General features: G+C 42.2%; 1 protein-coding gene and 1 pseudogene across 11 annotated transcripts; one reads left to right on the plus strand and one right to left on the minus strand.

The window, feature by feature from the left end:
• Positions 1-2,268: 2,268 nt before the first annotated feature.
• On the minus strand, positions 2,269-24,426 carry CENPS (centromere protein S). Of its 10 annotated transcripts, none has more exons than XM_081307340.1 (7): positions 23,820-24,426; positions 23,091-23,192; positions 18,377-18,403; positions 18,066-18,235; positions 17,401-17,434; positions 10,708-10,877; positions 2,415-2,553 (listed from the first exon to the last, which is right to left on the minus strand). In XM_081307340.1, exons 1-6 carry the CDS (start codon positions 23,868-23,870, stop codon positions 10,737-10,739), a joined length of 525 nt encoding a protein of 174 aa, XP_081163466.1. In that variant the 5' UTR covers positions 23,871-24,426; the 3' UTR covers positions 2,415-2,553; positions 10,708-10,736. The 10 variants fall into 10 exon arrangements, with proteins under 10 accessions (XP_081163463.1, XP_081163465.1, XP_081163468.1 ...); XM_081307341.1 differs by lacking the exon at positions 18,066-18,235 and adding an exon at positions 12,897-12,963 and having other exon boundaries at positions 18,280-18,403; positions 23,820-24,322; XM_081307337.1 differs by lacking the exon at positions 10,708-10,877 and having other exon boundaries at positions 2,269-2,553; positions 23,820-24,411.
• LOC308656824 (dnaJ homolog subfamily B member 6-like) lies at positions 19,973-21,505 on the plus strand (annotated as a pseudogene). The gene is made up of 2 exons: positions 19,973-20,001; positions 20,301-21,505. The product of its transcript is annotated as a dnaJ homolog subfamily B member 6-like (transcript).

Raw genomic sequence — 24,426 nt, forward strand, 5'->3', positions numbered from 1 at the left:
GCATCTGGGGATTTGAGCCCAATCTCCCAGCCCCCACAAGACCCCATTGCATGCCTCCCCCACCTGCTGCTGTGCCATTCTTGAATAGTCTGTCATACAGTTTGGCTTCTGAACCTTCAAATTGGATGTTTATCCTTAGAGTCTATGTCTCAGGAGTTATAAACAACATGTGTCATCAAGTGAGGATTTAAGTGCTATGAAGGAGAATTAACATGTGAAAGGGCTTTGCAACCCAGAGACTTATTTACTAGGAGATCCTGCTCAATGAGGATGTGTTACATCACAGAAATCAGAATTCTACCTCATTTAATCATCATTCCCTGGAAACCACTGAGGAATGGGTAAACCAGTCTGACAAATATTCAAAAAATATGTATTAGTCACTGAACAAAGCCTATACACAAGACAGTGGAGGTCCTAGTCTTATAAATTCAGGCACCAGAACTAGGTGTGGTGGCCATGCCTGTCATCCCAGGCCAGCCTCAGCAATTTAGCAAGATTCTGTCTCAAAATGAAAAATAAAAAGGACTGAGGATGTAACTCCTGGGTTCAATCCCCAGTTTAAAAAAAAAAAAAAAAAAGGAAAAAATAAGTTGAGGCACCAGGCAATAGACTGGGCAGCAGCGCAGCTTGGTGCATCTGGTTTGAAATAATATTTTTATAAGTAGACATCTTTCCTCACAAAGCAAAACTGAAGCTATAATCCATGGAAATAATTGTAACAAATTAATATTAAGTCACTAATTAAAACTGGTACATAAAAGCAAATTTGAATTTAACTTTTATAAACATGTCAGCATGATGTCTATTTAATAGCATAACATTTGTTTAAAAATTAATTTTAGCTAAAACATGAGGAATAATCATTTTGCTCTTTGAACACATGTTAAAAATTTGCTTGTAAAGTTTGCAGTGCTGGGATGGAACCCAGGGCTTTTTTCATGCTAAATAAGCATCATTGAGCTACATCCCCAGTCCCAGAAACATTGTTTTAAATTAGACAATTGATATCAAAATGAACTGAAATAAGATGCTATTCTAAACTCTTAAATGTGCAGCCTTTAACTTTTAAATTCAAAGGAAGACAAGGACACAACTGACTGTCAAGCACCAGAATGAAGGTGGGAAGAAAAGCCCAATGACATGGAACCCAGTTCAGCAAGAACCACCAGAAAGTGTGTGTGTATTACTAGGAATGAAACACAGGTCCTTGAATGTGCTAGGCAAGTGCTGTGCCACTGAGCTGCATCCCCCAGGCACTGATTTTATTTTTTAAATTTTGAGATAGGGTCTCACCAAACTGCCCAGGATGGCCTTGAACTTTCAATTCTCCTGCATCAGCCTACCAAGTCCCTGAAGATTACAGGTGTGGGCAACTGAATCTGGCAAGAACCACCAAGATCTTTATCAAAAATATTCACCCAGCCAGGCATGGTGGCACATACCTGTGATCCCAGAGGCTGCTGAGGCTGCGGCAGGAGCATCCAGAGTTCAAAGACAGCCTCAGCAACTTGGTGAGTCCCTGTCTCTAAATCAAATATATAAGAAAAGGCTGGGATGTGGCTCAGTGGTTAAGAGCCCCTGAATTGGATCTCAAAAAAAAAAAAAGTATTCACCCAGGGGGTGGGAAATGGGGGCAAGTGCTGGAGAGTGAAATTAGCCAAATTATGTTGTTGTTACATTATAAACCTTCAAATATATAACAATTAATCCCATCATTATGTACAATTATAATGCAACAATAAAAAATGTGGAAAACCCTTTTAAAAATGTTCACTTGGGCCAGACTGCAAGAAAAGTCAGGAGGCCATTTTTCTTTATTTCTGCTACTTCCTGTATATGCTTTTAAAAAGAAGCAGATGACAAGAAAAATCTACCATCTGGCACACCTATAATCCCAGCAACTAGGGAGGCTGAGAAAGGAGGATCATAAGATTGAGGCTAGTCACAGCAACTTAATGAGTTCCATTATCAAAATAAAATTTTAAAAAAGGCAGGGGATGTAGCTCAGTTGGTAGAACGCCAAAGTTGAATCCCCAGCAACACTTACCCATACAGTATTCAATTGGGTTCCCAATTACTGCTTTAAATACTTTCAGTATTGGGTATCATTGAAATTTTCTCTTTCTAATTTTGAGACAAGGTCATGCCAAGACGACGCACAGGCTTACCTACAACTTGCTATTTTTCTGTCTAAGTTCCCAAGAAGCTGAAAAATACTTTTTTAATAAAGTGGGAAGAAGAAACTGCCTCACAAAGAAAGAACCCTTCTGCTTAATACACTTTATTTGGGTCCACCATTACACTTTACATAAGTAAGTAATCCTGGGTGGTTCATTTGCAGGAGGAGAAGGTCTTCCAGAAGAAGTTCTTGCAAGGCGTTTTATCTTGGCGACGGGGCTGCTGAAGGGGTGGGCCTTCCTGCCGTTTGGAAACCTCACTGGCATCCCCTCCAGTAAGGGCTCCAGGACTGGCCTGAGAAGTCCACTCATGCCACCAAGCAAGGAAAGTCAGGAGGCCGTTTTTCTTTATTTCTGCCACTTCTTGCATATGCTTTCAAAGAGAAGCAGATGACAAAGGAAAGAAAAATCAACCATCGGGTTCAGTGGCATTAAAGGGTATGTGAATTCTCACTTTAAAAAAAAAAAAAGAAAGAAAAGATGCTCCTTAACACAAATCACATTTGTATTCAAAGGGTGAGAAAGTCAACTCCTAGCAGGCACAGAGCCCTGGGTTCTAGCACTACAAAGAAATAAAGGATGAGAAAGTTAAGAGAATACCTTTAAAAAATTGCTCTAATTAGAGGAAAGTCAATAATTGTCAGACAAGGAAAAAACCTGCTAGTTCTGTCCCATAATCTTTGCTGAGGTGCTTAATTAGAGGGGTGGGGAAATCTGTCACCACAACCTCCCTAACACCTCCCAGACAAATGACTGGCAACTAGGAAGCCTGAGGTGAATCAGGCTAATTTAGTTTGTCCCACCTTGGGGCATCTTTCTCTGATACAGATCAGATTGAGATGCTAAATTGTGGTCTCTTATTTATTTATTATTTTGAGGGGCAGTACTAGGGATTGAAACAGTGCCTTTCACTTAGGAGGCAAGTGCTCTACCACTAAGCTTCACCCACAGCCTGACCTTTCAAATTCCACTGAAAGCTTCTAAGAGTAATCTGATGATAAATGACCTGTCTGAAACTCATCTGGTAATTGTGGAGAAAAATCCATTTTTAATGGTCAACTTTATGAACTCTTCTTGGAACTTTTTCAAAAAGGAAAAAAGAGAAATAAATTACCCATGAAGTTACAAATTCTCATGGTGGAAAATGTAATGATGTCAATTAATCTGAGAATATAGCTACATAAGTAAATGAAGGCTCTAGAAGTAGGCTCTAGAATACAGGCAGGAGCCACTCCACGAGTGCAAAGAGATGGCCTGGAGCACTCGCAGCATATCAGACTAGCAGAGGCAGAGCCAGCACAGGAGAGAGGCTTCCCCTGAAATGCCTAGGTCTCTGACAAACTTCCCGGGCTGGAACAAGTGAAGTCATGAGAATCAATAGTCTGAATGGGATAGGGCAGCTGAGGACACTGGAGTTCAGCATTCTGCCCTGCCCTGCACACACACACTCGGCCATGCAGATGCTGGGAACCCACAGGGTAGCCAAAGTGCCAGGCAAAGAGATGCATTGGCAACAGGCTAGCATGTGGCCAAGCAGAGACTGTACTCACCGTGCTGTCCTGGCGGCTGGGGCCACTCTCGAGGGGAAGAGCAGTGGCTGTGGCCCCCCAGAGCAGCAGTAGCAGCATTGCACAGGCCCATGGCCACTTCCCTCCGGCTCTGCTGCCGCCCATCCTTCTTGGCAGCCCTGAAGTTAATGTTTTGTGGATGTGGGTCTCTTCTTTGGAGATTGGGGTATTTTAAGCTCCAGTACCAGCTGTTTTGGCATCTATACATGTCAACTGAAAACCTGTGGCCCTCTTTCCTCACACTCACGCATGAGTGACGCATGAGCTTGAGCAATCAGTGCCCACAAAAGCATTTTGGGGATGAATTTAGCCCCTTAATTAAAGCCTCAGGTTTTTTCCTGTGTTTAGAGTGAATTTGCTCTTATTCTGGAATCCATGTGTGCTTGTTTCTGAGGAAGTTCTACTTCCTCACAATTATGTCTACAACAAGCAGGAAGCCATGAGAACAAAACCAAGTGATTTAACATAATATACAATTAGCCTTGAATAAGGAGTTTAAAATGTAAAATTTTTGCCCATATAAAAGTATAACTGAGGGACTGGGGGTATAACTCAGTGGTAGAACACGTGCTTAGCATGCATAAGGCCTTGGGTTCCTTCCCCAGCATCCACAAGAAGTAAAGTAAGACCGAGTCTGCTATAAGCAATAGAAATCAGAAGCAAGCTAGGTGCAGTGGCGCATGCCTGTAAATCCCAGTGGCGCAGGAGGCTGAGACGGGAGGATGGCGAGTTCAAAGCCAGCCTCAGCCAAAGTGAGGCACTAAGCAACACAGTGAGTCCCTGTCTCTAAATAAAACACAAAATAGGGCTGGGGATGTGGCTCAGTGGTCAAGTGCCCCTGAATTTAATCCCCAGCATCCCCGCCCCACCCCCGCCAAAAAAAAAAAAAGAAAATCAGAAGCAATGAGGGCTCAGAGTGACACAGTGACAGCACCACTGGCTTCATCCAATTGTGGGCGAGGACCACACCCCAGCATTGCCCTCCACCTAGCAGGCCAGACCCACTGGACCCATGCCAGGCCTTCTCAAACTATCAAGTAAGACCTAAGTGCAGAGGGTGAGGCAGGTGCAGGGAAAAGCCAGGAGCCCTCAGCGATCCAGCAGATGCCCAGGTGATGCAACCGGAGCAGCCGGGCCACTGAGAGATCAGAGACCAGCACTTTTTTTTTTTTTTTTTTTTTTTTGGTACCAGGGATTGAACCCAGGGTGCTTAACTATGGAGCCACATTCCCAGTCCTTTCTATTTTTTATTCTGACACAGTATGCCACTAAATTGCTTAGGGCCCCTCTAAGTTGCTGAGGCTGGCCTTGTGAACCTTGAACTTATGATCCTTCTGCCTTAGGAAGTGCCTCCCAAACTGCTGGGATTTTTTTTTTTTTTAAGGAAACAGAAGTGAGAGTGCTTCACATAAAGTCAAATATCATTTCACATTGCATGGATGTGTCATACGTAAGGCACCTTTCTGTAGGTCACAGACACATTTGAGAAACTATGTATGCCAAAATGTACTTGGCCAGCTCCCAGGACCACCCTGCTCCCAAGGACAACACCAATGCCTGGAAGCAAAGTCCTTCTCTGCCACCTCCTGGCTTCTCTTCAGGGTTGTAGTTTCAGACACACAGACAAATGCATGGATCCCTTCACCCAACTGAGACAGCTGAGAGATCTGAAACCCTACCCCAGACCTTCCTGATAGGGCAGCATCCATGGCAGGCTCTCAACTGAAGCAAAGAAACAAGAACTGAAAGCTCTTTCCAGAAGTCAACATGGGCATTTTCAGTTTTTCTAAAGTCCTGATTCACACCCTTTTATTTATTTATTTTTATGTGGTGCTGAGGATCGAACCTAGGGCCTCGAACACTCTATTGCTGAGCCACAACCCCAGCCCAACACCCTTTTAAACAAGGAAAATCTCAATCTTGAATTTGTCATAGTTTTTTTTTTTTTTTTTTTAATTCTTTTTGGAGTCCTGGGACTCAAACCCAGGGCCTCACATGTGGTAATAAGCAAGTGCTCTACTACTGAGCCCCACCTCCAGCCCCTGCGCAATTATGGTAACATTCTAGGTAGAACTAGCATGCCCTGATGACCTGCAGCTTTACACTGTATGTTTAGTTCTTTATTTCTATACCAAAATATTTTTTTTTTTTACCTAAAATAATCTCAACAAATTTTTAAATTATCCAACTGGGCGCAGTGGTACATGGCTATAATCCCAGTCACTTGTGAGGCTACATGGGAGGATTGTGAGTTCGAGGCCAGCCCGGGCAACTTAGTGAGGCCCTGTTTCAAAATTAAAAAAAAAAATTGGGGGGCTGAGGTTGAGGCTCAGCAGTAAATCGCTTGCCTCACATGTTTGAGGCACTGAGTTCGATCCTCAGCAACACATAAAAATAAATAAAGGTATTGTGTTCATCTACAACTAAAAAAAAAATTTTTTTTTAATTTTTGAGGTATTCTTGCAGAGGGAAATTCATGGCAGCTGAGCCATGAATATTATTAATATATTCTTATATGATTAGTATACTTTGTATATTTTATTCAATGAACACATTAAACATTCTGGGCACTTAGCCTGTACAAAGAACTCACTTTGGAGAACAGCAGTGGGCACTGGGGATTGACCTAAAGGTGTTTCACCACTGAGCTACATCCCCTGCCCTATTCACAGAACACAAGTACACAAGGACCCATGCCACCTCCTCCCTGACAGAGCTATAACAACCTGGGGGCATATGAAAGATAAGAACATTTCTGGGGGGATGAGAAGTGTGCTCTGATAGCTTATCACTGGCTGTTTTCAAGAGGTGGCAATAGGCAGGTAAGGTGGCAAACACCTGTAATCCCAGCAGCTCAGGACACTGAGGCAGGTGAATCTCAAGTTCAAAGCCAGCCTCAGCAACCTAGCATGGCCCTAAGCAACTCAATGAGACCCTGTGTCTAAATAAAATACAAAATAGGGCTGGGGAAGTTCAATCCCTGGTACCTCCTCACCACACACACAAAAAAAGTCCATATCTTAGGACTTCATAGGGTTCAAGACTACAATCCTGAATTATCACTGGATTAACCTATCTGTAGCCTCAGTTTCCTCATATACAAAGTGGAGCTAAAACAATGTCAACTAACCACTTCCTCAAAGTTATGAGGATCAAATGAGACCATATAAGCAACTACCACAAGCAGAACACAAAGCAGGTACTCAATGTGAGGAATTCTCACTAAAACACACATAATCACATACTTCCCTCCCATACCAAGGTGAGCTCCTCACTACAAAATGTTTGCATTCAACACCTTTCTGTCAATAAAACAAAATACTTGAGATAATTAGCTTATAAACAGAAAAGGTTTATTTTAGCTCACAGTTTTGGAAGTACCAGTCCATAAATGACTGTTCCCATTGTTAAGGGCCTGTGGCACGGCAGCCGTATCATGGCAGGAGGACTTGGCAGAGTAAAATTGTTTACATTATGAGTCAGTGAGCAAAGAGGAAGGAGCCAGGGTCTCATAATCTGCCTTGAGGCCACACCCCTCAATGACCTAAGGACCTCCTACTAGGCTCCAAAGGCTCAACCACCTCTCAAACAATGTCACCCTGAGGTCAAAGACCAAAAAAGCTCTAAAGGTGGGATAGTCAAGATCCAACCACAGCACTATTGGAAACCCTTGATTAGAGCCACATAACCTACACAAAGGCTTCTGCTCATTAGACCATGGCAGCGAGTATTCACGGGGTACCTATCACGTACTAGGCACCACACAAAGCACTGAGTGACCACTGTTCACCACCTCAAGGCCCACCCTCCTGGAGCTCTTAGTCTAATGTTTTATACAAGGACATGTTTCTGAAAAGATGAACAATGGGAACTTTGATGAAAAGGAGCTCAGTTCTGAACTACTACAAAAAATAGGACTGCTTATCCTAATGGATAGAACTAGGACACAGATTCAAGTTTGAAGATCAAGTCTTCTCTTTCCATTAGTAGACTTGAAGTTTATAAGAGAAACTTATAAACTTCAAGTCTACTAATGGAAAGAGCTCTGTCCTTAGAGGTGTTCAAGCAGGTGCAGCAGGAATGCTATAGACTGGTTCCTGCATTAGTGGGGAGATGGACTAACCTTCCTCTGAGGTTCTCCAGAAATCTCCTAATTCAGCAAAGGGCATCAGCATGACCCAATGAGCCTTTCATTTTTGGGGTTCCTGGGATTGAACTCAGGGACACTCAGTCACTGAGCCACATCCCCAGCCCTATTATATTTTATTTAGAGACAGGGTCTCATTGAGTCACTTGGCACCTCACTTTTGCTGAGGCTGGCTTTGAGCTCGCAATACTCCTTCCTCAGCCTCCCAAGCTGCTGGGATTACAGGCATGCACCACCACACTTGGCTTGATAAACTTTTCTTAGATATCTAAGTTTTAAGATATCAGCCATCATATAACAAATTAGAATAAAAAAAAATAAAAATAAAAAAGATATCAGTCAACAAGCTGGGCATAGGGGCTGGGGTTGTGGCTCAGTGGTAGAGTGCTTGGAGGCACTGGGTTCAATTCTCAGCACCACATAAAAATAAATAAATAAAATAAAGGTATTGTGTCCATGTACAACTAAAATTATTTTTTTTAAAAAAGTGGGCATGGTGGCACACACCTGTAATCCCAGTGACTTGGGAGGCCGAGGCAGAAAGATCACAAGTTCAAGGCCAGCCCCAGCTACTTAGCGAGGCCCTGAGCAACTCGGGGAGACTTTGTCTCAAAATAAAAAATAAAAAGGACTGGTGATGTAGCTCAGTGGTTAATCGCCCCTGGATTCAAATCCCTACTATCAAAAAAAAAAGGTATCAGCCATCTACAACCTGGTACAGAGCTTTCTCTGCACAAGGAGATATTTCCAACCCTTCTTGGCTCCTGTTAATGTCACTAATAAAAAATTAGCTCAGGATTGTTTATTTCAAGCTTTTTGAGGAATTGGTCTAAGTAGGACAACAACTACCTTAAATGTAAACTGCCTTGTGTTTCCAGGCCACATTTTTTTCAGACATCAGCCTCTTCACATGGTTGGTCTAATGAAAGTTCAGATGAGTTTCCAGGAGCAAGCCCATGAGGAAGTAGCCCCTACAAGTCCTTTTTCACCCTCTGTCACCAAGATAGAATCCTAGAGGATGATCAACATCACCTTGGACCTTCCAGAATAAACTAAACCCTAACTGGAATGTGCAGGGAATAGGCAGCTTCAGAGAACATGGGGAGCCAAGTCAACTACTTCCTACCAAGTCTGGCCTGCCCCTATGTGGCATCCCTGAAAAATATGTTTTAAGACCATTTGTCTAAAGTAGAAATAGATCATGAATAAATGTGCCACATAAACCAAAAGACCACATGAATGTCAAGTCAGTTTTCTAATCTGGTCTGAAAATATGTCAAAATACTCCTGCCACACAGTAGGTGTCCTCTACATGCCTCTAATCAGACCAGACATGACTGCACACACAGGTTCACCATTTTCAGTCACATGCAGAATGAGACTCTGCAGCTACAGAAATTTACAAATACACTGTTATAAGAGTCCTACCTATTTCCTTTTATTATCACACACAACCTTGTTATAACATATTTTTAACCCTATTTCACTGATAAAAACACAAAGTTTCAGAAAGTAACACAGCTATTAGGGTTGCTGAACCAAGATGCAGACCTAGTTTTATCAATCTTTGGGAAGTACATAGTGCCCACACCCTACACTTTTTTTGAGGAAATATTTAAAGACAGTTTATCTGCAAATACAACTTTTTCATGCAGATCTTTGGCTGAATGTATGTGAACAATGGAAGGCCTTATGATTCACTTTTCTGTCATTGATGTGACATCCAGATGTTACAATTAACATATGGGCTCAAATGATTGGTTCTTTGCAGAACCTGAAACCATTAAGTGTGAGGTCAGTGCTTAACTCTGACCATGGCCAGCACTTCCCTTGGGTCAGACTGTGGGGGTATCTTTTGCTGCTATTGGAGGCATGGATGGTATAAATTCTACCCAAAGTGCATGCCCTTTCACTCTTTCCCACAAGAGAGTCAACAGCCCTAAATGCAAATTCCATCTCTATTGATAAACAACCTGGTAATCCTGGGCAGCTGGTTAACTGTGCCAAGACTCAGCTTATCAATAAAAAGGGACAGTCATAAAGTTGTAAAGATCCAAAGAGACATTGTGTTGAGATATTGTGTTGAGAACATTCTGTAAGTGCAATCTCTATTGCCCCATAAGGGAAAGGCTGGTCCTGGACCTCTAAGAACCCAAAAACATGAAAAGACAGTAGAACTGGTGCCCTTGGCAACATCATCTCTCAAAAACTAAAACGGAGGACAACATCCTGAAATGTTTTGCAGTGGTAGCTCCAGATCTTCCACTTAAGCAAAATTTCTACACAGTAGAACCACAGTTGAATTACAAAATAGCCAGAGAAAAGTCATGTGGACTGTGTTTCTGGAGAAAATTACCTTTAAAAAGCAAAAAGAAGCATTCCAAAACATCATCTTTTTATCTGTGATCACAGTGGCATGGATTTAAAAATACTGGTAATCAGACAGCTACATAAGTACAGCTTTATTCATCTTTCAGAGATTGCCTTTTGGCTAAGAAAATTACGTAAAAGAATGAAAAATAACTATGATTTCTGTTTGAAAAAGGCTATCATGCTTACTTGCTCACACAATTTTATTAGCCATAGTGTGTGTAAGTCCCAGGATATACCATTCATACACATGCCTTCTTGTTGTGTTTGAGGAATACACAGGAGTATTTGCTGGACTTTCTGGGTGTCTTTTAAACTAGCTTCTGCAGTTAATGGCTTGGAGAATTCAGCACACAAAGCTGCCTAGCCTCTTTTTCTTTTAAATCTCTACTTATCACTTCAAAATTCTCTTTGAGGCAACAGACACTCCCAGAGGCTCTACCTGCAGAGGGCTGCCTCAGTGGTGAGAGCTCAGTCCTCACTGTCCGCTGCTTCAGCTTCTACTGTTTCCCTTGAGCTTTTGTTAACATCCTCTGACTTGTTTTTCTTCTTTGCCTTCCGTTCCAGGTTAAACTGAGCAATCTCATCATTTTTCTCTGTGATGTATTTTAGCTACAAAAAAAAAAAAAAATACTTAATCTGCTTGTAAATCATTAAACCTAGAAATAATAGCCACACCGTCCCCAACCACTCACATCCAGAGAATTTGGGTAGAAAAGCCTGGGTTACACCTCTTAGAGTTAAAGGCAGCTTCAAAACTTTTTTCTAGAAAAAGGAATCAACTATAAAAATCAACTGAGTGCTATCCACGTATCTTCCAAACAGTATATTTCAGTGTAAGAGTTCCTTGAATAATCGAAAGAATTTAAAATGGGAAGCTTGCATGTAGAAGGCCCCAGTTGAAAAAAAAAATGAAGTTTGTAGAAATTTACTACATAAAGTAAAAGTGAAAGGCCGGGGTGGAGCTCAGTGGCAAAGTGTTTGCTTAGCATTCATAAGGCAAAAGGGGTTTCCATCCTCAACACTACAAAAAACAAAGCTCGAGTATAATCAACACCCCTTAAATTTATCCAACTAAAGTTTATTGGGCAACTGATATATTACAAGTACTAGGGATACAAGATAAATAAGAAAGTTCCTCCTGCTCTCGGAGGACTTGGTCTAATGCACAAATTTAGCTATACTCCTCTGTAATAAGGTGTATTGGGTGAAAAAAATTAAAAGAGTTCAAAATAAAAACAATATTATGAAGTAAACAAACATACAAGGAGATGACTTCCCAATTAATATTCCTAGATGAAGTGAATGATCATCCCTTTGCAACAAAAATTGATAACTAAAGGAGACCAAATAAATTATAACTGTGCAGAAGTTACAAAGAGAAGAATGTCTGCCCAATGCCACATCCTTAATCTTGACTTAAACTTTGGAGAAAGGAAATTGAGAGAGGAGAGTAGAAAAGATAAGGTGAAGAAAACAGCACTGGATTGAGGGCCAGAAGGTTAAGCTTCATCTTTCAACCACAAAACTTCCTATTTAACTTTGGGGAGTTACTGAACTTCAGTTGCCAAGCCTATAAAGTGGGACTAATAAGATATATTATTAAAAACCCACCCAGGCGGAGTGTGGTGGTGTGTGCCTATAGTTTTAGCTATTCAGAAGGCTGAGGCAGGAGTTTAAGAAAATACTACACAGATTAATTCATGAACAACTATTTATTGAGCACCTCTTTTTTGGCAGGCACTGTTCTAGAAGTAGTGTTAATGGAGCTGAGAACAAAAGCAAAAAAAAACCCTGTCCTTGTGGAGACCACATGATTGAGGGGCCATCAGTGTATTAATTGCTAGCATTGGACTTAGGACACCTCCTGGTGTCCTGGGTCTGCTATCAGTCACAGCCACTAGCCTGGGATGATCATAGCATCTCTGTCTTTACCTGAAAAATGAAAGTTTAGTCAAAATAATTTCTAGACTTGAAAAGATAGAAAATGTCACCAGATGCGGTGGTACACGCCTGTGATCTCAGCTACTTGGGAGGCTGAAGCAGGAGAACTGCAAATTCAAGGCCAGCCTGGGTAACTCAACAAGGCCATAAGCAACTTAGTGAGACCCTGTCTTGAAATAAAAAATAAAGATAGCTCAGTGGTAAACCACTCCTGGCCTGATTTCCCAATACTCCTCCCCACACTGCGCTACCCCACCGAAAGAAAAATGAAAGAAAAAGAAGAGAGAGAAAATGCTTTTTCCTGCACATTCAGCCTCATAGATACTCTTCCACACCTTGCCTGTGAGGAGAACTATGGGTACTGTAAAGAACCCTCCCCACAGATTAGCCTGTGACCAGTCTCTGACATCATGCTGTAAATGAAACATGGAACCAAAGTTTTGAGAGATTACAAAAAGGGCAAATTATGAAATTCAGAGAGTGCTGATTAGAAAATTTCAAATTGGCTTCATAAGATTCATCATCATGAAAGAAAGATCATAAATTTCAGGCAGGTCTGCATAGTTCAACCATCTCTAGTTTTTAATGCAAGGTGCCCTAGGGATTAACTTCATGGCTTCAAGTGATTAATTGGGAATAATGTATTCTGATGGGAAAGGGGAATGAGCAAAGAAATTCATCTCTCACCAGTGAATTACTCCTCCTGGCTAAGAGCTTCACGTCCTCAGTGTTAATTGTGCTTCTTTTTGCATGTCTATGGAAAGGGCAGAAACAAGTCACCAAAATGTTTGCTATTTAAGGTTCTGATGAACTTTAATCCTAACTTCAATCCTAACTCACGGTCAGACTTCAAACTAGCCAGTACTCCTAGGTAATCATCTTGTTAGATAGTGGTCATTGAGCAACAGTAACATTTAAAATGAGTAAGGTTACTAGCAAGATACCAATTAGACCCAAGAAGACCCAGAGAAGGCAGAAACCCAACTGTTCACTTTGCCCAAGGGCCACAGGGGCCAAAGATGCAGAAGGAGATGGAGGAGTTAAAAATCCTTCCAAAGTGTCTTGCGTGATCACAGTGAATACCACAGAAAGAGCAAGAGAAATGTCAGTGTACAACTTTAGAGAAAATAAGCCTCAAAATACAAAGAGAGCTTCTGCTTAAATACACATTAAATAGAAGAGCAAGAGAATTTCCATGAAGAATGGCTTTACTTATAGCAAGATCCCAAAGCTCTTTTCCAAGGGATAAATGACAGGAAAAAGCATATGCAGATGCCTCCCAGCACCCGTCTCTGGCAACTGTTTCTGCCTCGCCTCCACAGCAGCCTCAGCAGAACAAAGAACATCCTTTAAGTTGAAGTCTGTTTCTTGCTCACAGCTTGGACCCAAAGTCTCATTCCAGTCCTCTTATCCTTGCTATGAAAGATAATTTCAGATAATGAGCTCTATTCAATAATTTATTACTCTGATTAATCCTTTCTTGCCATTATTAACTTTTGCTCAAAATAAATAAGAACTTTGTAATCAGGAATAAGTAAGAATCAATGTATCCTTAATAACTAGCAAAGTAGTCAGCACATATTAGTCCTCACTGAATAACTGCTGAGTTAAAGATAAAATCACACAGAAATTATCTCCCACTAAATGTACAGTATCACATGTCATTTCATCATGACAATATCTGCCTGTCATGAGATAATACCCGTTTTCAGAGGGAACTTCTAGCTGAATGCAGTGGCGAACACATACAATCCTAAGTACCTAGGAGGCCAAGGCAAGAGGCCAGCCTAGACAACACAACCAGACCTTGACTCCAAACAAAATTTTAAAAGGGCTGGGGATGTAACTCAGTAGTAGAATGTCCTGGGTTCAATCCCCAGTACATAGGAGGCAGGGAGATAAGTGCTAATCAGCAACCTGCAAGGAGCAGGACAAACAGAAGGAGATATAAAGGCAGCCACAAAGTATGAGGCCTGACTACAGACAGCCTCACTGGAGTACCAAGTACACAGTAGGGCCCAGTCTTAGTCACACCATTGGACCACTCTTATCTGTGTTTACTTAAAGTGCAATGAAAGAAATAAGTGATGGGGCTGGGGTGGTGGCTTAGTGGTAGAGTGCTCGCCTAGCATGCATGAGGCACTGGGTTCGATCCTCAGCACCACATAAAAACAAACTAATATATCCACCTAAAAAAACTAAAGATACATAATTAAATAAATAAATATTTAAAAAAAAGAAATAAGTGAAAGGAATATGCACACCATTCTACAGAGTGATCTTATCTATTCACAAGGAAGTTCTGGGGAAACAACAAACTCAATCCTAACTCTTGGTGTGGTGCCTGGTATTTGCACCAGATTTTAAAGTTAATTCTCTCCTACATGGAGGAACAGGTAAATCCCACATCAACCACAAAACATCAGACTCTCCTAAGACAAACCTCTGACTCCTGAAAATTACTCCAGGGAAAATAACAGCAATTTTTCTTTCCTTTCTTTTCTTTCCCTTTTGCAGTACTGGGGGTGAAACCCAGGGCCTCAAGCATGCTAGCAAAGTGCTCTACCACTGACCTAAACCCCCAGCCCAGCAATCTTTCATATAATACTCTAAGCAACACAGGTTCATGTTCTAAAAACTATTTCAAAAAGATTCCCAGAATTTATTTACTATAGAATATCTACCTTAAAAGTTTTGAATGTGAACATATTAACAATATGAGAAGGTAGCGAGCTCGCCTGGCATGCATGCGGCCCGGGTTCGATCCTCAGCACCACATACAAACAAAGATGTTGTGTCTGCCGAAAACTAAAATAAATATTAAAATTCTCTCTCTCTCTCTCTTAAAAAAAAAAAAAAAAAAACAATATGAGAAGACTAAAAATTCCAAACTAAATAAAGGAAACTTACAATGTAAACTGGGAAACGGTTTTGCCAAGCTTGCAGGTAAATTAGTTATTTAGAATGTAAATGCATTTTTTCATCAAAATGTTATAAATGCTGATTAGGTTCCCAGACCAGTCTACAAAAACTGTTTAAAATACAGCTGGCCTGAAATACATAGTTAGATTTCTCAAACAGGGGCCATTATAACCCTGGGATTATAGACTGTGACAGAGAATACACAAAGCTCCAAGAAAAACAAGTGACATTTTCAGAACATCAGTCTTATTCAGCAATAAGCTTTAAAAGAATAATTTTTTACATGAAAGCAAGCTGGAATATCACAAAAAGGTAAAATTCAGATAAAGAATGAGTCTTCAAAGAAAATCTGCACTTGTGGACTGTCCCAGGTAGAAGGGATGCATACCCATCCCAGGCCAGCTTGCTGGGTTCTGCACGGCTCTGGCTCTAAGGAAAAGTCTGGGGGAGCTTGGGAACACACAGGTGACAATGAAGTGAGGAGAGCCTCTAACAGTAGGATTCAGAGAAGAGCTGCTGAGAGCCTTTCCAGAAGCCCTCTCATTAAACATTTTTTGTTTTTGGTGCTGGGGATTGAACCCAGGGGCCTTGTACATGCAAGTCAAGCACTCAGTCAACTGAGTTATAGTCCCAGCCCACTGAAAAGATTTTTATGTAAGCTGTGAGCTCCTGCCTTCTAGAGCTCCGGTCTTAAGTCTCACACATACCACTTCCCCATAGGATGCAGCAGCAGATTAACCTTTCATGAAATTATGAAAAACAGGGCTGGGGATGTGGCTCAACTGGTAGCGCGCTCGCCTGGAGTGCGTGCGGCCCGGGTTCGATCCTCAGCACCACATACCAACAAAGATGTTGTGTCCGCCGAGAACTAAAAAATAAATATTAAAAATAAAAAATTCTCTTCTCTCTCTCTCTCTTTAAAAAAAAAAAAGAAATTATGAAAAACACAAAATAGAAAACTTAATGTTGCTATGCTAAATATTTCTAATTTCTTCCACCACCTTTTTTATTTTATTTTATTTTTTAAAGAGAGATTTTTTTTTTAATATTTAGTTTTTAGTTTTCAGTGGACACAACATCTTTATTTTATTTTTATGTGGTGCTGAGGATCAAACCCAGTGCCCCACACATGCCAGGCGAGAGCGCTACCGCTTGAGCCACATCCCCAGCCCACCTTTTTTATTTTTGAGGCGATGGAACCCAGGGCCTCCCACATGCAGAGCACACACTCTTTCACTGAGCTATACCCTCAGCTCCTAAATGCATTTTTCTTTCTAGAATTTTTACAAAAAGTATTTCAAAATTTTCCTTGTCTTTTTCCACATCTAACACAAAAATGGGAAACAAAGGTGATAAATGTACTTAATGTGGAAGGCCACACAGGGGCAGCCCAAGTGAACAACGAACAAGCCATTTAAACTATGGATATCCCATAATATCCCTCTTGGCCAAATTGACAATACTAAGCCGTTTTTAGGGACTAATATATACAGGAGTAGGAAAAATTTAGAACCTGCCCTCTGAGAACCTAGTGCTTTAATTCATTCAAAATATTCATTCCAGAAACAAAGAGCTAATAGGAGCAAGGTGAACAGGGTGGGCATGGGAGGCACTGGCACCAGCTCAGAAGTGATAGCGAGAAAGCTTCAGCCTTCCATGCCTTAGTCATTCCAGCTGTTGCACAAAAGCAATTTCTTGCGATTGTTTTCAATTACCTGAGGTACTAATTGAAGAGATGAACATAAATCACTTGTAAAAGCTCAAGCTTTACCAGCTAAAAGCAAATCGCCCTTTTCCACAGAGCATGTCTTACTCATTTGGTAGCAAATGAAAGCCTCTGTTGTCCATCACTATCCATACACCTGCGAGCAATCACTGCAGTGGAACCCAGTGGGCCCCCTCAGAGGGCAGACAGCCCACACTCAGACACAGAGCAATCAAACCATCCTCAAAGCGTGGTTCTTAAAATAGACACCAGCACATTCAGAGTCCTGGAGATATCACTCAGGCCTTTTCAACCTGGAAATGAGTAACTTAGGTTTTTTACCAGAAAATACTTGGAGAACTTCCAAAGATGCCAAGTCTGAATCGGAATGATTAAAGCAGATGCTATATTCCTGCAGAATCATGATTAGAGACGAAGCATCTACAAAGTTCTAAAACACAACAAGCCAAAGCTCTCCTGACACACACATACACACACACCCCAGATGGAGAGCATCAGCAGAATATAAGCAAGCAGCACTACATCAGCAATCTCTCGACCCACCTGGCAAACATTTCCAGGTCTTTGGCAAAATTTTCTGAAAGAGAAAAAAAGGGATACACTTTAACCACCCTGAGCACAGTCTCATTTCAGGAGAAGGGGGATGTGGATGCTGCACCGTACTGCCAGTGATTAACACTTTTAAAGGGGAGTGGAGGCATTTCAGGCAGCCTCATCATTTGGTAACAGCCCTTAACTTTTATTTATTTATTTATTTATTTATTTATTTATTTTAGTTGTGGTTGGACCCAATACCTTTATTTCATTCACTTATTTTTATGTGGTGCTGAGGATCGAAACCAGGGCCCCGAGCCTGCTAGGCAAGCAGCTCTACTACTGAGCCACAATCCCAGCCCCACAGCCCTTAGCTTTTTTAATCATGATAACCTCCCTGTCCTTCCACCCTTTATTATAAGCCTTCCATTAATTATGACTCCACCTTTAGTTTCTAGAAACTATAGGAACTATACTCTAATATTAAATTCTGCAACAGGTTAGGGCTTGTGAGGGCACTAATTTCCTCTAAAGTTAAGGAAGTACCAGTACCACAAATTCAGCTGTCAAAACACGTGATATAAAAATGTTATAAAGCATTGAAATAAAAAATTTAATGTCTAATGTTCTAGCTATCAGGGCAGTTTAAAAGATAATAAAAAAGGTGTTAATACCTTAGTGTTGGTGCAATAGGAAAAAAAACTCTAATAGTTCTTCCCATAAAATGTCCAAATCTCACAGCCAGGAAAAGTTTTTCACGAAGAGTGTGACGATGATGACATCCTCTGTGTGTGGGTAAGAGACACCACAGTCCCACCCGCACACTGCTCCCAGGCAGACCAACCTACGGGATAGATAGACAGAGAGAGGAAGACCCTGGCTTCATACCGCACTGTCGAAAAGTTAACTCTGAAATTGCTGCAATGGTTTGTTTGCTGAACTGCATCTCTTTGTCCGAGGTGACTTCCTCACAAAGACAACCCACCGTGTAGTGAACAGCAGCTTTTAGCCTCTGGAGAAAAAAAAAAAAAAAGTCAAAATACTTTGCAGGGGAGGGGGGATGAGTTTACAAATAAGAGCTTTCCACACCTTTAAGAATTAAGACCAGCTGGGCCGGGACTGGGGTTGTGGCTCAGTGATAGACGGTTCACCCAGCACGTGCAAAGCCCTGGGTTTGATCCTCGGCACCACATATAAATAAATAAAATAAAGGTATTGTTGGGCTGGGGATGTGGCTCAAGCGGTAGCGCGCTCGCCTGGCAGGCGTGCAGCTGGGTTCGATCCTCAGCACCACATACAAAGATGTGTCCGCCGAAAACTAAAAAATAAATATTAAAAAAAATTTTCTCTCTCTCTCTCTCTCTCCCCCTCCTCTCTCTCAAAAAAATAAAATAAAATAAAGGTATTGTGTCCAACTACAACTAAAAGATAAATATTAAAAAAAAAAAAATACCATCCGGGTGCAGTGGTTTATGCCTACAATCCCAGCTACTTGCGAGGGTGAGGTAAGATGATCAAAAAGTTCAAGGCCAGCCTCAGCAACTTAGCAAGACTCTGCCTCAAAATAAAAAATAAAGGTCTGGGGACATAGCTCAGTGTAGAGCACCCTGGGTTCAATCCCAAGTACCAAAAAAGTAAAAATAATAATAAACAATAAATAAGCTGGGTGTACTGGCACAGATCTGTAATCCCAGCAGCTCGGGAGGCTGAGACAGGTGGATGATGAGTTCAAAACCAGCCTTAGCAACTTAGCAAGGCCCTAAACAACTCCGTGAGATCCTGTCTCTAAATAAAATACAAAAAATGGGCTGGAGATAAGACTCAGTGGTTAAGTATTACTGGGTTCAATCCCTGGTACCAAAAATAAATAAATAAATAAGACCAAAAAGATATGCTCAGCCTAATTTCTTCAGCACTTTCCATAATGGTTGAGTGACTCTTCACGTGTCCTAATCAATTAATGAGATCTTCTGGAGTATGACTTGTAGAAACATTACTTTCAGCTATTGTAATGACTTATGTCACGTAAAAATAAGGAATTACGACAGCAGATCAGTAGGAGATGTCAGACTGGTACTTGCCAAGTATCAGCAAACCTTCCCTAAGTTATTCCACAACTATCAGCCAGTTACTTGCAGTGTGCTACGTATTGAGAAACACAATGACAAACCAAGTCAGAGACTGTGCCCTTTAGGCAGTTAATTGAGTAAAGGCAGAAGGAAATCATGCCTCCGCTTCAAGTCCCTGGCAGAGCTAGGCCTATATGAAACAGGATAAAAGTAGAGAACACGGGGAAAGACAGGTAAGGGCACATCTGACTCCCTTTTGATTAGCAGGTTTGTACCACCTCAACAGCCTTCACTGTTCCTTTGCAAATTACCTCCACACACTTTTTTTTTTTTTTTTTTTTTTGCAGTTCTAGGGAACAAACCCAGAGCCTCATGCATGGACAAGAGCTCTACCACTGAGCTACACCCCCCAGCCCTCAGCAACCCTTGAAGACACTGAAAACTATTCCTTCCTCATGCAGAGGAATAAAGTACCAAGAAAAACCTCAAAGCAGAGCAAAACAAGCTTAGCAATGGCCTGGGATGAAGTCAACAAACTTTTGTAAGCCTATCTGTGAGTCATCTATCTCTGCTGAAGACACAGATGAAATGGACTTGGGGACAGCTGAACCCAAGAGAGCACTATCCACCAGCAAGTATTCACTATACATGCAAATGAAAAGGAACTGCAAAAGCACAAGTCCAGTTTGTTGTCAGATAAAGGAGAAAAAGAAAATGGCAAAGGAGCCACTGCTGCTGCTGCCACCAGCACAGCCCTGCCAGACCTGTCCTGCCCACCACACCGTCCTGGGACTTGTTCCAATAATCAGTTAAAACATGGTAAATTATATGAAGTTCTAGGCATGCCTCACCCGAAGATATCAAAAAGGCATATCAGAAACAGGCACTAAAGTGGCATCCAGATACAAATCCTCAGAATAAAGCAGCAGCACAGAGAAAACTCAAACAAGTAGCCAAGGCACATGAGATGTTATCAGATGCTAAAAAGCAGGACATCTATGACAAGCATGGCAAAGAAGGATTAACTGCTAAAGGAAGAGGTGGAAGTCATTTGACAGTCCGGAACCCAGATGATATCTGCAGGGAATTTTTTGGTGGAAGGGACCCATTTTCATTTGACTTCTTTGAGGACCCATTTGAAGACTTTTTTGGGAATCAAAGGGGTCCCCAAGGAAGCAGAAACCAAGGTGCAGGCTTGTTTTTCTTGCTTTCAGTGGATTTCCATCATTTCGAGGTGGATTTTCTTCATTGGGTCACTAGGTCACAGTGGCCTCATTACATTTTCTTCTACATGATTTGGTGGCAGTAGGATGGGCAACTTCAAATCTATAGCAACTTCTACTGAAATCATACTAGTGGCAAAAAATAATTTCAGTTTGTTTTTAAGTATTTAGTAACGTAAAGAAAATCATTACAAAGAGAATTATTGAGAAGGTAAAGAAAGAGTAGAAGTTGAGACGGCCAGTAAAAGTCCTTAGTGATAAATGGCAAGGAGCAGCTACTATGCTTGGATAACAAGTAATTCAACACATGCACTAAACAGAAATGTTAAACTATAACAAGCAGCATTTGAGGGTTAACATGAACATTTTTAAAAAAATTTATACAAACTTGACTTTCAGTATAATTGTGCCTAAAATATTTATAAACAGCTCATTGGAGCTCCTACTTGTCATAGACTTTGAGTTTATTTTTGGGATCACACAATAGGACCATTTTTTTTGTCTTTAAAATTGTTGTAATTTCCATATGCACTTTGCTTTTGTATAAAATATAACACAACGTGAGCTTGGCTTTGAGTACTGCTAGGCCAAGACTGCATTCTAACACCAGCACAGGTCTGCTCTCCATGTGTCTGACACACGAGCCAAGTAGTGCCGCCCACAGTGAGCTAACACTGCCAGGATACACCTCCCATAGAAATGATTCCACTTAAAAAAGCAACTATAGGGGGCTGGGGATGTGGCTCAAGCGGTAGTGTGCTCGCTTGGCATGCGTGCTGCCCGGGGTCGATCCTCAGCACCACATACAAACAAAGATGTTGTGTCCACCGAGAACTGAAAAATAAATATTAAAAATTCTCTCTCTCTCTCTCTCTCTCCTCTCTCACTCTCTTTAAAAAAAAAAATATTAAAAAAATTCTCTCTCTCCCTCTTTAAAAAAAAAAAAAAAAACAACTATAGGGACACAGTCACCTCAATGTTTAGAGCAGCACAATTCACAATAGCTAAATTGTGGAGCCAACCTAGATGCCCTTCAATAGATGAATGGATAAAAAAAAATGTGGCATATATACACAATGGAATATTACTCAGCAATAAAAGAGAATAAAATCATGGCATCTGCAGGTAAATGGAGAGAGTTGGAGAAGATAATGCTAAGTGAAGTTAGCCAATCCAAAAACCCGAATGCCGAATGTTTTCTCTATAAGGAGGCTGATTCATAGTGGGGTAGGGAGGGGGAGCGTGGGAGGAAGAGATGAACTCTAGGTAGGGCAGAGGGGTGGGAGGGAAAAGGAGGGGGCAGGGGGTTAGAAATGGTGGTGGAATATAATGGTCTTCATTATCCAAAGTACATGAATGAAGTCATAAATTGGTGTGAATATACTTTGTACATAATCAGAGATATGAAAAATTATGCTCTATATGTGTAATATGAATTGTAATGCATTCTGCTGTCATATATAGATTTAAAGTATTTATAGTGAAAGATATTAATGCATTAATGGTAATACATTTCTGGTTTAATATAAATTTAAGGATGTTTTCCAGTTGTGCATGAATGCAGACAACTTTTAAGTTTTAGCAATTGTTTAAATATGTAATGTTAAGCCTTGGTTTAAAAAGTTGGTAAACTGGGTCTTTGTCATTTGCTTAAAAAAAAAAATGGGTTCAGTAAGGAAAAAACATGGTGCATGTCTATGATCCCAGAGACAGGAGACTGAAACAGGAGGATCCCAAGATGAAGGTCAGCCTTAGAAAGACCCAATCTCATAAAATAAGAAGGGCTGGGGACGAAGCTCAGTGCTATGGGGTTCAATCTTCAGTACCACACACACACACAAAAGATATTTGGAACAAATGGGGATATGGGAATATGTACTGGATGCTTGACAACAGAATTTTATCAATATTGAACTTCCTAAATGTGATAATTTATTGAGATAATGTAAGAGAACACCTTGTTCCTGTGAGATGTGTATTCAATTATTAATATTTAAAGGACCGTTGCTGGAGTTATAGTTCAGTGGCAGAGCGCTTGCCTAGCATGTGTGAGGCACTGGGTAGAACCTCGGCACCACATAAAATTAAATGTATAAAAAAACACATAATATTAAAAAAAAATTAAAGGTGGGGCTGGGGCTCTCTGTAACTATTCTCAAATAATTCAGAACAAAACGATTATGGGGTCTTTTCCCCTAACCCGTAGTTCTGGGGGATTGAACCCAGGGCCTCAGGCATGCTAGGAAATTGCTCTTCGGTCCTCTAAGCAAGGTCAGGCCTGGTTAGTGCTTGGGATGGGAGACCACCGGGGAATACCGGTTGCTGTCAGCTTAAAAAAAAAAAAAGACGCAGCGCAAGGTCACAAATAGAGCAAAATGCTAACAAGCAATGAATGGCGATGAGTCACCTGGGTGTTCCTGGCACGACTTTTGCAACCTTTCTGATGGTTACGCAAAAAAGAGGGAGGGCAGAGGGCGGAGGGAGGGCAGAGGGCGGAGGAAACTCGACACTGCGAAGGAACACAGGGAGGAAACGTCCAGCGCGTTTCTTCGGTCAGTCCTCTCTGAGGGCTGCCTGCCACTCAGGGTCCCTTCCCGGGACAGTGATGTTCTCATGACTCTGCACCCTGCAATCCCTGTGCCGCTGAAAGGAACGCCAGCACGCTCGATATCACCCCAGAGGGGTCACTCCTACTCGGATTTCGCCATAGAGCACACTGCGCTTGGGCCAAGGTCAACACATACGCGAGCCGGGGAGCCGAGACCAGAGCCCAGGTCCACCTGACGCGGTGGCCTGGTCTGAGTCCCGCCTGCCCGGATTCCCATTAGCGCCGGTGCCCGGCCTCCGATCGCGAACCACAAGGCGAGGCTGCGGCTCTGAGCCGAAGCCAGCCCCGCGCGTGCCTCGCTCCCCGGGAATCCGCCGTCGAGCGCCGCCGCGCGGGTCCCAGCCGCATTACCTCGGAAACCGCCTCCCAGAACCGCCCGCGCCGGCAAGTCCGGCTCATGCGCAGATACGAGCGGCAGCCGACCACTGGGGCGCGAACCCCCAGAAGTGAAACGAGGCCTCGAGGTCTTTTCCTCTTTCATGAGCTCGACGCCGTGCTTGCCCAGCCCGGCCCCGGTTTATGCTGTACCTGCTGGTAAGAGAATCGCTGTTGCTCCTCGGCCTCCGCCTCCTCCTCCATCACGCGGACCAGCTCAGGAAGACGCTCCAAGGCAGAAAGAGGCAGTGGCCCAGACAGTCCGGTCAGATTTTTCCCGCCGTAGCGACGGGCGACGGGCCGCGCCGGGGGTCAAAGCGCGAAACTTTTCTCTGTCCTGCGCACGCCCCCTGGCGGCGACTCCGGGAAGGGGTCTTGGCGGCCTGCTCCATCCCCCTTCTTCGGGAAGGTGGCCCAGCGACGGCGGGCACGTGACGGCTGAGGTCGCTCCTGCACCACAGACCCTGACTGAAGACCCGGCACGTGCTTAATACCCTGCTTTTCGCAAAAACGTGTGTATATTGGTACAGAGTTCGTTATAATAAATCGTACGAGCAAAAGGGAGGGGATGGGCCCACAATTAACAAATTTCGAACCGCAGTACTCTGAACTTCGTACCCGTGTAACTTTGTGTACCTTGCAAAATCCACCATGAGTGCTTACAGTTCAGTCAGCATCAATGGTGTCACAAAATCACTGCACAATCACTACCGATTCAGCGAGTGAGCGGCTTACCCCACGCCATCCACAAAGGAGCAAT

Source organism: Spermophilus citellus, assembly GCF_964194105.1.
Source record: "Spermophilus citellus genome assembly, chromosome: 9".
NCBI classification, from domain to species: Eukaryota; Metazoa; Chordata; class Mammalia; order Rodentia; family Sciuridae; genus Spermophilus; species Spermophilus citellus.

Coding starts and splice junctions, on each gene's coding strand:
- CENPS (XM_081307337.1), bottom strand. CDS start 23,870: ATGGAGGAGGAGGCGGAGGCCGAGGAGCAACAGCGATTCTCTTACCAG. Junction 17,435..18,065: donor CCTATTGCACCAACACTAAG/GTATTAACACCT, acceptor TTTCTCTTTCAG/AAAATTTTGCCAAAGACCTG. Junction 2,554..17,400: donor GACCTGGAAATGTTTGCCAG/GTGGGTCGAGAG, acceptor TCTCTTTGAAAG/CATATGCAAGAAGTGGCAGA.